This window comes from Camarhynchus parvulus, chromosome 2 (genome assembly GCF_901933205.1).
Source record: "Camarhynchus parvulus chromosome 2, STF_HiC, whole genome shotgun sequence".
NCBI lineage: Eukaryota > Metazoa > Chordata > Aves > Passeriformes > Thraupidae > Camarhynchus > Camarhynchus parvulus.
In genome coordinates, this window is record NC_044572.1 from 61135396 (window position 1) to 61150352 (window position 14957).

Consider the following 14957-nt stretch of genomic DNA (forward strand, 5'->3'; position numbering starts at 1 on the left):
CAAATGAGAAAAAAACCAAACAAACAAACAAAAAAAACCACAAACACAATAAGCAGAAGCACATAAATGAACCACAAAAAAACTAACCAACATCCCCCAAAACAAATAAATAGTGACATCTCTCTGGAAGAAATTTAATTATATTTTACTTATTTTTGTTATTTATGTTACATATTTATAATATGTTATTGTTTTGTTATTTATATATGTGTGTTTATAAAACACATATATACATATACAGTTAACTCATCCAAGTTGGTCACACTGACAGATGATCAGGTCCAAAACAAAGATATCATACTGAAACATTATCAGCAAAATATAATGTGACTGATTTTTAAATAAACAGATAATTTTTTAAGTATTATTTCATTTTAAGGCAAAATAAAGTTAACTTCAAAAAATGGAACTTTCCAAAAGCTGCTAATTTCCTGGAATGCCCAGCAACTACTCTACTAAAGCACAAGAGGTAGATCCATCACTAATCAAAACATAAGCCTTAATAATTTTATTTTTTTTAACTCCACCCACTTCATTATAGTGGGAATTCTTTACTGCTATTGCCTAACTATACTTTAATCTTAAGATTAACCAACTGAGAATAAAACCTGCCCAGGAAACTCTCTCAATTTCCATGCATAAGCTAATGTTTTTAAACAACTCTTTGCCCTCCATACCATTACTCTGGTTCAGCAAGTTCAACTTTATTGATACTGAAGAACAGGAGACTATTCCTAAGAGTGATAAGAAAAAAAAAAAACAAGCATAAATATTATACTGTCAGTCCTCTTGTATCAGCTGTATACACATCTGCAAAGGTTCAGTGTCTGGGAGTGGTTTTGCTCCTTTTTTAGAAGAAAATCAGACCAAAAAAATGTTGTACCTACAGAACGTGTTGGGTTCTGGCACATTCTTTGGCCCATGTTATTAGTGAGGGATCAGCTTTTCACAGCCATTCTTTAACCACCAGTGGGAACACACTACCACTGGTTTGAATCAGTGCATTTTAAAGTCATATATGCAAGCAATGTAGGAACTATTGCAGTGGACAGAGAATAAATAAATACTTTTCTCAATAACATGCATAATACAATGTAACACTTTCAGGCTGATTTTTTTTTAAAGAAGAATTTTACAGGGTTGGGTATTAATTTTTCTGCTCCAAGCATGTTTGCTTTGACAACATACACACACACATGCTACATGTTTATTTTGTTAGCCAATTGAGAAAAACAAAGATTTCCATAGTTACCAATAAGCTGCTGTGACAGGATATAATGGCAGTTCATTTTCTATCACCCAAACTTCATGCATTGCATTTTTGCTATAAAAAATTAAGAACTATTTGGGAGAAGTTGTGTTCTTTAGAGAGACAATGTGCTTCCCTTGTGTTTAGTGCACCTTATGAAAAATCAGAAACAACTACAGAAGATGTCATTCTCCATGGCTGGGAACTGCCAGGATCTGAGATTAGAGCATGAATGCTACAGGAAAAGAATAAGTTTAGGGAGATGTAAGGATAAAAAAGAATAAATCCAGGCTACAAATAACATCAGGTTCATGAACAGAGCAACAACAGAAACATGTTCTTCAAAGAAATATTTTTGGTCATTTGCTTTCAGTTAGGCCCTCTTTCTTAACCAACTCTATTCTCCTGGCTGGGACACACACCATACCACATCATTTCTGGCACAGGATTAGTAAAATAGAAGGATGGCCACAACTGAGCTGGAAAGTATCTTGTCATCAGTTCTGTTGGCCAACACACACTAACTGCTGGAAGTATTCTGGGAAGAGTTTGCTTTTTTTGGGGTTTTTTTTTTTTTGGCAACAGAGAAGAAAAGGCCTAAGCCATTCTGGTCACCAAGTGCAACACCAGCAGCTAGAAAGTAAAGCACTCTCAGGAATGGAGGAAATTTCTGCTGTGCCATCTACAGCAGGCAAGTGGTTTCTGTTCCAGGTTACATCCCTGAGAGCCTGTTAGTAACTCCAGCATTGCAAGCAGGCAGCTTATATCCAGCTTCTCTCTCCTCTTTCCATTCCCAAGAACTATGTGTTTCTAACCAAAATGGATTTCAACAGCCAGTCCATCCCAGTGCACCACACAAAACAAATGGCTGCACAAATAGCCAAAATTGTTTACCAAAGGTAAAATCTACCAGACACACACCACAGTATTTCTTTATACTGGGCAGTGACAGCTGTATGTGTACAGGTTTTCTAGTTACTCTCACCATAATTACACTTCTGCAGAAATTGGAGGCAAAATCACTGCCGTGTCATTTTGTTTGACATCAATGGAATGGTACTGAGTAATAAAACATTCTTCACAAGACTTCTACTGTAAGCTAATCAGCTAATCTTTCAAGAAAATGCACAGTGAAATAGCTGGTTTTAAGTATATACCAGATGCCCTTTACAAAGAATCCCAGAATTGGTAGGGTTGGAAGGGACTTCTGGACATCATCTTGTCCAACCCCCTTCCAAGGCAGGGTAACCCAGAGCAGGTGACACAGGGACACATCCAGGTGGCTTTGGAATGTCTCCAGAGGGGGAGACTCCATGACCCCCTTGGGCAGCCTGTTCCAGTGCTGTGACACCCTCCACATAAAGAACTTCTTTCTCATGTTAAGGCACTTCTTGTCATTTAATTTATGGCCATTGCTGCACACCACTGAAAAGAAGGTGCCAGTTAGGCCATATTTAAGTAGATGAAAAATGAAACAACCTAACATTTCATATATTAAAAAGCAAAAATCAAACTAAAAGCACAGTCAATTCTTCAGAAGACTATTACAACATTGTCTTGAAAAGCGATATAAAAGTCCCTATCTAAATGGGTCCACAGTTACCCTAAATTAGTGTAGTGATAATCACTTGCAAGTTATTGCCATTTTTTAAAAATTCACTCTACCTTACAAATCCATTCTAGAGAATTCACCATTGTAACACAAACTCATTTATTGCTCTAAAACACAAAATTACTTCTAGATTGAAAACACAGAGCTTTAAGACATGCAATACTCACTGATAGTTAAAAATAAAAATCTTTGTAAGGAAACAACTTACTTGATTGAGTTTCTGAAGTGGTCCTCAGCAGGATTTTTTACTGTACAACTGTTCAGCAACCATAAATCTGCTTCATCAGAGTTATCTACAAAACAGAAAGAAACAAACGTGTGTTAAGAATTATTTAACCTGTCAACTCCTAACTTATATAATATTAAAAAAAACCCAAACTGAGCAATTAATAATAAGTTGGCTATTTGCAAGATTACTTTATATTCAATTACATTCTTGGAAGGGGGTTTTTGTTTTTCTTTGGTTTGCATTTTAGAATAAAAAGAGGCATTTCCATTGTAATTTCTTTTTAATTTTTTTGCCAATGAGGAATGAATTGTTATCTCATTTACCAGCTGAGATGCCACTAGATTGCACATCATGGAAAACAAAGTTAAAAAGAATGGTCACAACTCCCAGAAAAGTCTTGCCTAGACAAAGGCAAGATTAAGTGGTCAACAAAAGCAGGTTTCACTAAGAAAACAAAATCCCTGCTTCAGCTCCACTGTGAATTAATACTACAAAAGAAACAAATCACAATTCATAACATGTAAACCTCTACCAAAGAGAAAAGTGAATGTAGCTGGTTTGGAAAGAAACAGACATATTTCTAGTTTTGGTTATTTCTTAGTTATGGTATAATTATAGCTCAGCAATTTTCAGACAAGAGATATTCAAGCAACCAATATCTGTCTCCATTCAGATAAGAATACTATTTTTTCAGGATCCAAACCTTTCTGTATGTTCAGAGCTTATTGATTCATTAACAGAACTGAATCCCAGAATTATCTGCAGAAGCACATATATCAAGTGTAATCCTGTAAAACATGACCTATAGTACAAAATTAGTAGTATAGTCATTATCCTTGTGAAGTCAGAGCTTCTTTTTTGAACAAAAGAATAAAGATAATCTATCTCAAATAGTTTAGTGCTTTAGCATTCATCAGAATAGCTTGTATCAGTTTGGATAACAAAATTTATGTCACTCACTACTATTCAGTACATGCAGCAGTGAAGTATTGACTGATGTATCTTTAAATAACACAAGCCAGTGAGCAATGAATACAGGTAAAACATAATTTTTAGGATGCCTTACTTGATCTGATGTCCTGCTAAAGCAGGAGAAAGTCTGCCATGACTTAGGCATATTTATACATGCACCCACCATGAATGTATCCATACAGGCATGACTTTTCCTCCATGCACACACACTTATGACAAAATGCTAAAATTGAAAAAGCTTTCTGTCTCATTGACATTTTCTTCAAAGAAAACTTCATTTACAATTAATTATCAGTCACTTCTGAAGCAAGTAAATTGAACCTATGAAACAGGTAAATTGAAAATAATACATAAAATGCAACTAATGCTAAATAAGGGAAATCATTCAGGGGGGTTCTAATCATTGTTGACCAATATTACACGATTAATTTGGCTAAAACACAACTTCCTTTCACAACAGGGAAAGACCACAGAGCAGTCACCTAAACAACATCCAGACCTTTAGCTACTTTAAACAAAACAAATACCTGACCCTGTCAGGTTGGGAAAGAGCACTCAGCTTATCAGCCTACATAGAAGTCAAAAAAAAAAAACTGAACAAGACAAAGAACCTCTCCTGCATGAAAACTACATTTTTAGACTAATGAGCAGACTCATTTACTATTAGAAATATAATCTGAGGTTAAAATAATTTATTAGGAATTATGTACAGACAAGCAAAGAAACAGTTTCAATGTCAGAAAAAGAGTGATCTCTTGGCCTAGTCAGATGTACCAAGTACGAAAACAAACACATTTTAAAAGCAGTTTTCCAGTCACACAGCCAAACCGTTGTATTTCTTATTCTTTTCAGCAGCATAAAATGTTTATAAATTCAGCCCCACACCCATAACACACCCACCTGAGAATTAGGGGTGGGACACACACACACACACAACATGGCAAGAGGCCAACATTTAAATGAGACATTACATTTAACAAACAGTTGCAATAGCACTCATTGACCACTGTAAAGCACAACCATTTTCAAGAGATGTCTTTATTCAGAGGAGAGATGCCTTGAGACAGAGAACACCAGTTCTGGGCTTGGTCTCAGCCCCTCCTTGTGCCATGGTTTCCAGGTGGGCAGGAAGAGACAGCACTGTGGCAATGCTTCTCCCCTAAAGACAAAATCAAACCCTCTCTTCAAAACAATCTTGGAAAAAGTACCACATTTAAGTTTAGAAAGCCCTTACACACTAAGCCAACAGGACTCATTTCATAGAGTAGTTGGTTTCCAGGTTATTAATATATTGACTCCTTGACTGAGCGACAACTGCAACACTTTATAAATATTACACATATAAAAAAGCCTCCCAAATACACATAAATTCATTCCTTAACAGGTTTCAGCCTCTGCAGAACAGAAGATAAAAAGCTATTACAGAATAAAATCTCCTGAGCAGTTTTGCGAAAAGGAGTCTCATTCATGTACATATCTAAAAATAATTTATGGAACATAAAAGTGCAGCTAAGGTTTGTCCTCCTCTTACAGCAACAGTATTGTTTTATCATATTCAGTTGTTCTATTTCTGCCTTTATTTTTAAATCTTTTTTTTTCTAAATAATTCTCATCTCTCATATGAATATATGTACATACAAGTTTTGATTATGCATATATATAAACATATAGACACACACTCATGAGTTATATTCATTTATTAAGTGTCCATATTGCAACTCTTCAAAATGACAGCTGAATTTTCTTCATACTTTACTGCCCTATTCATACTTAAAATAATTGCATGCACTGGTGCAAACTCACCACAGTCTACTGCATTTTTCCAATAAAATTTCAGTTAAAAAGAAAAAAAAATTGCCAACGGGGCCTCTTTGTATCAGGTTGCAGGAAGATGTGAACATTTGCAACATTGTGGAAATGACTTGTCAGCGGTCACATTTTGCTTTGCAAGGCCTTGATGGATGTGTGGAAACAAACATGGACCAAAAGAGCAGACTGGGCTTGGCATGTATAAACAACATCTTCTGGCTTCATAATTACTAAATATTAAGCAACACTAGGGTAATAATCCTTTATTCAGGGCATGGAGACTGGAGCAACTGGCTACCTACATATACATGCATAGGTATATGCATGTGTATATGTGTGTATTTATATATATATTTTTGCATATATATACCTATAAGTGTTCTGACATGAGTAGGTGCTACTGTTCAGCAGTGTCCTCAAATAAAGAGTCAAACAGCTCTGACAAATAAGCTCAGGATTCTAAACACATGCCTAGAGGGGCAGGGGCAGACAGCCCTGAGGATTACCTGCTTATACTCCAGGCAGACAGATGAAGAGTTTAGGTTTGGATGGGAAGCACCACATGAATGTGGTGCTGCACCCACTAAGACATCCATGCACCATTCCTTGGAAGCTCTCCACCTGCCACTTTCTCCAACTTCATAGGTAAGGTTTTTGGGAAACCTCCAACATTTCGTGAAGAACAGAGGCCTGTGTTTGGGAGCTCACACAGATCTGAGTGAACAGGACAATCTAAACTTGACAGAAGGTTTTCCAGCAAGTCATAGAGACCAGCAGGCAAAACTGAAGCAAGAACCATAAGTACAGTGAACATCAGTTATGGCAGTGAATATGATATAGGTGCATATATCCTGCAACAATCTTCTCTATGGGGATCTTCTTCAATTTATTTTTGTAATATATTCAGCCTAATGATACTTTTTCATTATGCTATTTTGCTGCCAACGTTTATTTTTATGAGCTACTTAAACAGTTTCCTCTTTGATAAGACATTTTTAGAAAGAAAAAAAGGAAGATATGTCAAATCAGCTTTGTGTTAAATGCTCAAAAACACAACTCAAAAGCATGGTCTACTTCCATTGTGACATCTTTTCCATAAAAAAATGCTACACTGGAAGTAAACCACAAAGTCTATCATACTCTCTGAAAAACAACATAGAGTACAAAGGAACCTAAAGGTCATGGAAACTTCTGAGCACTTAAGTTAATTGGGAAACTGGAAAACATGAATTGGCTGCATTATGCAATACTAAGATAATAAAATGGTAAGAGTCTGTTACATCAGTATACCTACAGAGGAAAATAATATTTACAATTATTTTCTAACTAGCAGTGTCAGTTTTGTTATCATTTCAGAAATCATAAATCAGCAGAATTTCTTAAGACTGTAGTCATACTATCAGCTGAAAATAAACAACTGACTTGGGTTTGCCTGGTCTCTAAACTTTTAGTCTTTCTTCTTTCAATTTTTTCCAAAATTTTGTTTTCTTCCAAGCCCCCCCAAACCACATCTCCTTGAAAATCAAAACACTTACAAAACAAAAAATTAGAAGAAACACAGCTAGTGAAGCCCTAAAAGAACAGCCTTACTGTAGCATATCACTCCTCTCTCTGCACTGAAACCACTACCAGATTTGCTCAGCACAGTTTGCTAAAAAACATGACTCATAACTATTATGACATACTTCTAAATACTGTACATCAATCTGAGAAGTTCAATCTGAAAGCAGATCTTTCTCTATAATTGCTGAAGGCTCTTCCAGGGCCTTTCCCTCCAGCTGTCCTTATCCTGTTCCTAATCACTCTGCAAGTCTTCCTTCTCACCTTTTCAGATTTTGTTACTTCTAACTCTCTTACAAAACAAATATACCTCCAGTTTCTCTGTGTCCACGTGCTGTATTCTAGCCTCTGTTCCCATTTATGGACCTCCCCATTAAACACTTTGTCCTGTGTATTTTCCAAACTAGCTCTGCTCCCTCCCTTGATACCCTGGATGCCATTTCATGCTCTGGAGTAGCATAAAATGTAGTGGATCCAGTAACATCCAAGGTATCTGGAATGTGTGCCTGCAACTGTACTCCATGGGAGTCATCTGCCCCCAAAAGACACAAATAGCTAAGCATGAGGACACCTCACAGCCAGTTACAGAAGTCATGGAGCATCCTGACTGGAACAAAGTTGCCAAACTAATTCTTTTCTTTCGACATCCCTGTGTCACAGAAACCCACTGTCATTTAAATTAGGTTACTGAAATTAGGTGCTGGTTAATTTAATGATTTCTTGGACCACCAGGCATTGAGAGACCTCGACAAGTATTGGGAAAGAATCTCCTCATAAATATGAGTTCAGAAATGCTGTGAATTATCAGCGCAGGAGGAAGGTACATCTTCCTCTGGGGACAGGGAGTTTAGTTATTTGTTTGCAGAAAATAGGCATTGCTAGGAAGAAGAAAAAAGCTCAATAAGGTTGAGAGCAACAAGAAAAAGTTTGGCATTTTATTTGTGTGCCTTTCCTCAGCACACAGACTACTTGGCTACCATTTGCTAGTTCTTAATATTGTATCAGATATAGTTAGCTATCAACTTTCATGCAACTTGTCCTACAGAAAAGATTCCAAGCAAACAAGCTCCTTCCGTGTGTCTGCACCCCTGACAGCAACTACAAATCAAAACCACAAGTTCTTATGAGTTTCCAGATGGTACTTGTTTGGAATCTCAGGGACACGTTATCAGCTCCCACCTCTGAAGACGTACCATGCATTTGCCAATGATACAAAACACTCAAAGGCATGCTGAAAATACCAACTTTGCAGATTGTAAATGTCTTTCGAAACAATCCCACTCATGCCTTATCAACACTATCAGGACGTAAAATATAAAAGGATCAGCTTGATTGCAACATGACTTCTGTTTTCTCATTAAACTTCTGAGATACTCTGGACATAACAAATTACTTCATTCACAATTAATGAAAACACAACTATTTGGTTCACCCTGCATATATGTTATTTAAAGTTCCAAAAGGAAAGCCAGGCTGCTTATCAAATCAGGTAATGCAGACAAGCCTTCATGAAAAATATAATTCTCCCACCATGCCTCTTGCCCTGATTTAAACTACAAATATGCAAATTTGCCATTTTTATTCTCCATTAACATTTTCATTACTGAGCTAATAGTGTAAGTAACCTTTCTTGGGTTTTCTGGTTTTTAAGAAATTGAGCCTTTTTAGTAAATTTTCTTGAGCAGGCAGACATCTCAACAGCAGCTACTGCTGGACTATAAGCAGATTTTATAAAGCCTTCCAGATCAGGATGCTGTGCCTGCTATCAAAGGATATTTCTCACTGTCCAGCACCAAAACAGAGGTGCACAGGGACTTGTCCACTGAACACACAAAATAAGTAGGAACTGAGCACATTTACACACAAGATCCAGCCAGTTAAAATCCAGTAATACACTACTGGATTCAAAATATGACATGTTAAATCATTGCCTCTCCTCATTTCAGTACAACAGACAAATAATTCAATTTTATGTACTTATGCCTACCTTCAGGACTGAAAGTTTTCTAAAAAAATATTGGTTTATTTCCAGTCACCTTTGAAAATCCATTTTGAAAAAAGAAGCACATACACCTCTCTTTTCAGCTGTTTAGGGGGTATCATGCAGTTACTAGGACAAACTACTAAGCTATCACTTGATGTCCATTCAATCTGTTCATGACCTGGATCTTTGCCTTACCACTCTTTCCCAAAAACAAATTCCTTAAAAATATATTTAGTTTGCTGAAGTTTACCAAGGCCAGCAGAACGGCTTATGGCTTCTGCCACCATCACTAAAACTAAAGGGTGACTGTGAGATCACTGAGAACATGAAACTGGAACTTGAAAAATTACAATAGGTGAACACCTGAACTAACATTAATATATTTATAAATAGTGCAGACAAAAGAATCTGTATTTCAGAGCATGTCCATTAAGAGAACACTTCAGGCCTGGCATGGGGGTAAACACTAGACAACACAGAAGAAAAAGTACATGAAAGAATAAATTTAGCTTCAAAATATTGACGATGATAAACTTTACTTCCCATTCCACTCTGCAACCATCAGTAGCATTTACAAGAGTAATCCAAATTTATATTGGGGTTTTGAAGTGAGCAATCTGTTCTCTAAGTACTTTTCATCTCTGCTCTACACAGCACAGGCTGCAGTCAGGGTCTGAGGTGATCCTTGTGAGCCACCCTTTTCTCCCACTTTGTACACTTCAGACTTGTGCCAGACCAGCAGGATATCCCAGCTACACAGCTTGCTGCAGCCCAGGGTCTGCTCTGCAGCACCCAGACACACAGAGCTGTGTAGGCAGGCCTCAGCCCATCCACGCTCAGCAACACCTAAGCTCCACAAAGTAAAGAACAGGAGAGTTAAACTCACTAGAAAGGTTTACCTTTTAGCAATTGAAAAAAATCCAATTAGGTTATAACTTGTATTTTCACTCCTTCTGCAATGTCCTGCTGCTTTTTCTGCCTCTGCACACAGCACAGACAACATGAATTGACAAATTACTTTGTATTTTTGTTCATTTTATTCTAATTCACCAGATTTTCCATGCATTAAGGCACCTGAGGGTAACTTGAAGTTGCAAAATGATTTATGTTTAAAAAGGCTAAACCTAGAAATGTTTCTTTTGAAAAGCAGCAGGTTTCTTTGGAACTTTAACACTCTAAAATTGCAGTACTTGTAAGACATTTCAATAATTTCCCCATATGAATAAGAACTTTCCCAAGCCCATAGTCATTGAACGACTCACACTTGTTCCAATCAAGAAAGGGACTGATCATTTCCACATCTTACCTGTTTGCTATCTTTGATCAGGGAAAAACTGTATACTTCAGTCCAACTCTGGGTACAGTTTAGTTTTCTGTGCCATAATCTGCTGCATTTTAGTCTACATTCCACAGTTCCACTTGTCTTGTCAAACAGCTCCCAGAAAGACACTTTAAAGGAAAGGCACCCCTCTTACAAGTAAATGACCATGGCCATGTTCCAAAGGAAGCTTGTTCCAACATGACATGACCTTAATGGGCTACTCTTTTCTCACAGCTCTTTTTTGATATGAAATAGTCAAAGCTCACTCTGGAAGGTGGAAAATTTAGGCTGAATTTTTAGCTCATTCCTTCAAAATAAAGACTTCACTACTTTGAGAAAAGTGGATCATGCAACTATTTCTCGAACAAAACAAGACCTTAAAACAAGAGAAGATAAATCTCACTGCTAGCTAAGAGGTATGTTGGCAGAAAGCCTAAGCCTTGCCAGTGGCTGTTCAGCACATTAAAACCTGATGTTAAGGAACCCGAATTATCCTGGGCAGCAGCAGATGCAGGTGCCATGGCATGGTGCTCTAAGGTGGACATTTCAGCCTGCTCTTGAGCACAAGCATATTTTTGAGGCATTCCAAGAGTCAACTGCTCCCTTCACTTCACTGAAGACTTAATGATCAGTGTGAATAATTTCAATATGCAAAGTAGTGATGAGTGATTTATCAGTCTCTTGGGAAAAGTCCCATTACATTAGGAACAAGGTCAAGTAGCCTGTTTCAGCCAGGCTATGCTACAACAACACACAAATAACTCCAACTCATTCCGATGATTAATGCGGATAGAATTTGTTTTGTTGACAGAATTTGGAAAAATCCCAGAAACTCCTCCTCCTTTGAGTCCTAAGCCTGCTTGATATTCCAGAAATAGCAGGCACAGTACGACTCAGTGCTTTTCTGTCCCTACATACAGCTTCATACGCAAAGCACTAGTTATTCAAATGAGCAAATACAGACTGACTGCTTCTGTCTTAGTCACTCAAAATCCAAAGCCAACCACGAACAAAACATCTTGCACAACACCGTGCAAGTGAAGTTTCAAAGCACGCTGCAAATATTAACTGATTTACCTTCAGCAGCCACATATTAAATATGCACCCTTCCCTACACCAATTCCTTTTCATCTTATAAATGTAGACAAGTAGTTTCAGAATTTCCATAACTCGATTGAGCCACACACAGGATGTCTATGTAAACAAGCCAAGATCCTAGCCAAGTTGTCCCTGCCTTCAGGCCTGTCCCTGAACACAAAACCATTGCCTAGATTCATATCCACAAACTATTTCAGTCTACAACCTTTAGAAGCTAGATTGGTGATATCCAATAAATTTTTGACAAGTTTAAAGGCAATCACAAAACCCAAGTTTTCAGTAATTTGGGTTGCACAGCAAATGGACAGAAAATACTGAACAGCAGAACAAATTTACTCCTTTCTATGGGACAAGGTAAAAAAAAAATTAAAATCTCTCCTCCCCCTCAAAAAAACTAACCCAAACAGACATAATCGCTCTAATACCCCATGTGCTCAAACATAGCTCTTGGAGATGTGTTACCAGCTGTCTCAGAGCATCTATTGAAGTCTAACTACAGCTTAGAAGGATGACAGCTGGTGGGTGAACTCCAAGAGAATCTCCAGATTTCACAGGACTCACTGAAAAACAGCTGCATTCTCATTTTGATACAACACTTCAGAAATCCCCACTTGCTTTATCTATAGTCTCAGAATTAGCCTTACCTGGTCAAAATTATTAAAGAGGAATCAGTTGTTTTGCAGATCAGAGTTTGTAAAAAATGGCTGAAATTTAAGTGAAACTGCTGATGTTGAGATGGGCAAGACACAAACTGCAAGTCAGAAATGTCACCTAAATATTGATTTGAAAATATCACATACTGTGATGCTTCAGGTAAAAAAACTACTGCAATCAAGCATAAGCAGGTATTTCATATCATGATAGCAAAGGCATGGGTAAATGAAAAATGAAAAGTCTATGTTTTCCACTCTGCATCATTTGATTCCACATGAATTTGCTGTAAACAGCAATAAGTAGTTCAGAATCAAGAAGGATTGACTGGAACCTGCCCCAGGAATATAATTTTAATCTCCTTGAGGTGTAACACTATGACAAATCTCGTATATAAATGCTTCTATCTACAGAGCTAATGGAATGTTAATGGCTCTTCCTCACCATGTCTATGGGATGAAGAAAAATATAAATTGATGGCTATTCAGTCCCATCATATACACAAGTACAACCTGTTGGGCTAAGGAACAGAAAAGAGAAACCAAGGGCCTTCATAAAATGCAGTTGCATCACTTGAATTACCTACCCAGAGGAGCCTCTTGCACTTCTAGGCCCTGTAAACCACAACTAAATCCAGCAACATGAAACTCAAAGCAGAGAAGTAGAAGATTCTCAAGCATAACACAATCCCCAAGCAAATGGGAAAAAAAATCTTTGCTTCATTTCCAGTATAATATAAAATGGATCTCGTGTAATTAACATTATTTCATTTATTATTTAAGGCATAAAGTGAGCAGCTTGACTCCACAGATTTCTTACTTTTTCAGTACATCTAATTCTGTACAAGTTGGCCCATGGCAGTGAACTTCCAATTTCCACAACTTTCTAATCTCCATTCATTTTCACAACAGCCAGGATTAGAACTTTGCTATAGTCTGCAAAAGAAACCTAAATTTTATTCCTATATCTGTTTCACGATCTTTTTCCTCCAAGTTCTGTCTGCATTAAGTTGTACCTAGAAGCCATTATTGATTTCAAATGCCTTGCTTCCACTTATTTCTCCTGATACCTAATGCCACAGGGAATATGGATTTAGGTTTTAGCTATCACTTTTAAAAGAGTTAAAATTATAAGCTATTTGAGCCAGATATGTCTAAACACTTATTAAATTGTAGCTTCCGGCTACTTATTGACTTTTTCAGAACTACCTTCACACCTCATCTATTTTCTACTTTATCAGTTTTCTGAAAAGCAGGAGATATGGGCTTAAGGTACCATACCCAGCAGCCAGATAAGCCTCTGCTGTGGTTAATTCCCAACCATCATCCCCAGTTCAGACTATCAGCAAAATTTAGTGCTTTTGAAAGCTCCAGAGTAAGCACAGCAGAAATTAAAGCTCACTCTTTACACACACAACCAGTAAATGCAGCACAGCAATCAGCAGCGCAGGCTTCTTCACAAAATCCCACCAACAAGTTTGGAAAAAGGTTCATCTGGAAACATTTAGGACAAAGTAGCAGATCTACTTCTGTTCCCACAGAGCCAGAGTAGTAAGGAAGCCTGTTCATGGCAGAGGAGTGAAGATGAGCTGGGACAGAAAAGCAAAGACAGCATAGGCAGGTGTGCAAAGGTGTATCCCAGCCCCTCCTGCCCTTTCTCCATGCCCTGACTCATGCAGAGCAGACACACCAGCCCATGCAGCTGCTACAGAGCCATGCCTAAAGAGGCTGAATAGTTCTGTACCAACACTGAGATACCCATTACAGCCTCACACATTATTTCCCTACTGCGTCTCCTGTCAATCCCGAGTGCAGGTTTGATACCCTTGTTAGAGGTAGTTTTCTTAAATTACCATCATTTGTACAAAAAAAGCACCAGAAAATATTCTTCCAGTACAGTATTGCATGCAATAAGACAAGCCTATTTTGAAACTTTCAGCAGCACTTACAAGTGCTGAAGTTAAAACATGACAGTTTTGCATAGAAAAATGTAGCTTTATGGCCTCAGAGTGGTTCAGTTTCATCAAGCACAAACCAGTTCGAACATTAGTTTGAGACATGTATTATTTGATGTAACAGCAGCTCCCAAAAATAAAAAGAACATTTTGACAAACAAGAGAAGGTGGGTGAGGATCCATTTTCTCATCTTATTTGGCAGCCACATCTCAGCATTTCAAGGACTGTCACAAGGAGTGATGCTGGTGTATTGCAGCAGGCAGAGCTGCACTTTGAAAGTGCACAGTGATGTCTAGCAGTTCTCAATTTCCTTCAAGGAAAGGCAGAAGATTTGCTGGAAGAGCTCCATAGGTCAGAAGGAGTCAAATTTTTTTGGGTTGTTATCTTCTTCCTACCCCAGGCTCCACACTGGAAGTATCTTCCTTTGGCTGGATTTACCTTCGTCTTTCCTACTTTGAAGGCAAGGTAAAGAGCAACAACACAAAACCTACATTTCATTACACAGCTCAAGGTATTG

At 37.6% G+C, this 14957-nt stretch overlaps 1 protein-coding gene across 3 annotated transcripts in view; it reads right to left on the reverse strand.

The window, feature by feature from the left end:
* Nucleotides 1–14957, reverse strand: part of CDKAL1 (CDK5 regulatory subunit associated protein 1 like 1) — a 380944-nt gene that overhangs the window by 310798 nt on the left and 55189 nt on the right. For all 3 annotated transcript variants that reach the window (XM_030944157.1, XM_030944158.1, XM_030944156.1), the window contains exon 5: nucleotides 3070–3154. In XM_030944157.1, the coding sequence (XP_030800017.1) occupies nucleotides 3070–3154 (85 nt within the window). The remainder of the gene's footprint in view (nucleotides 1–3069; nucleotides 3155–14957) is intronic.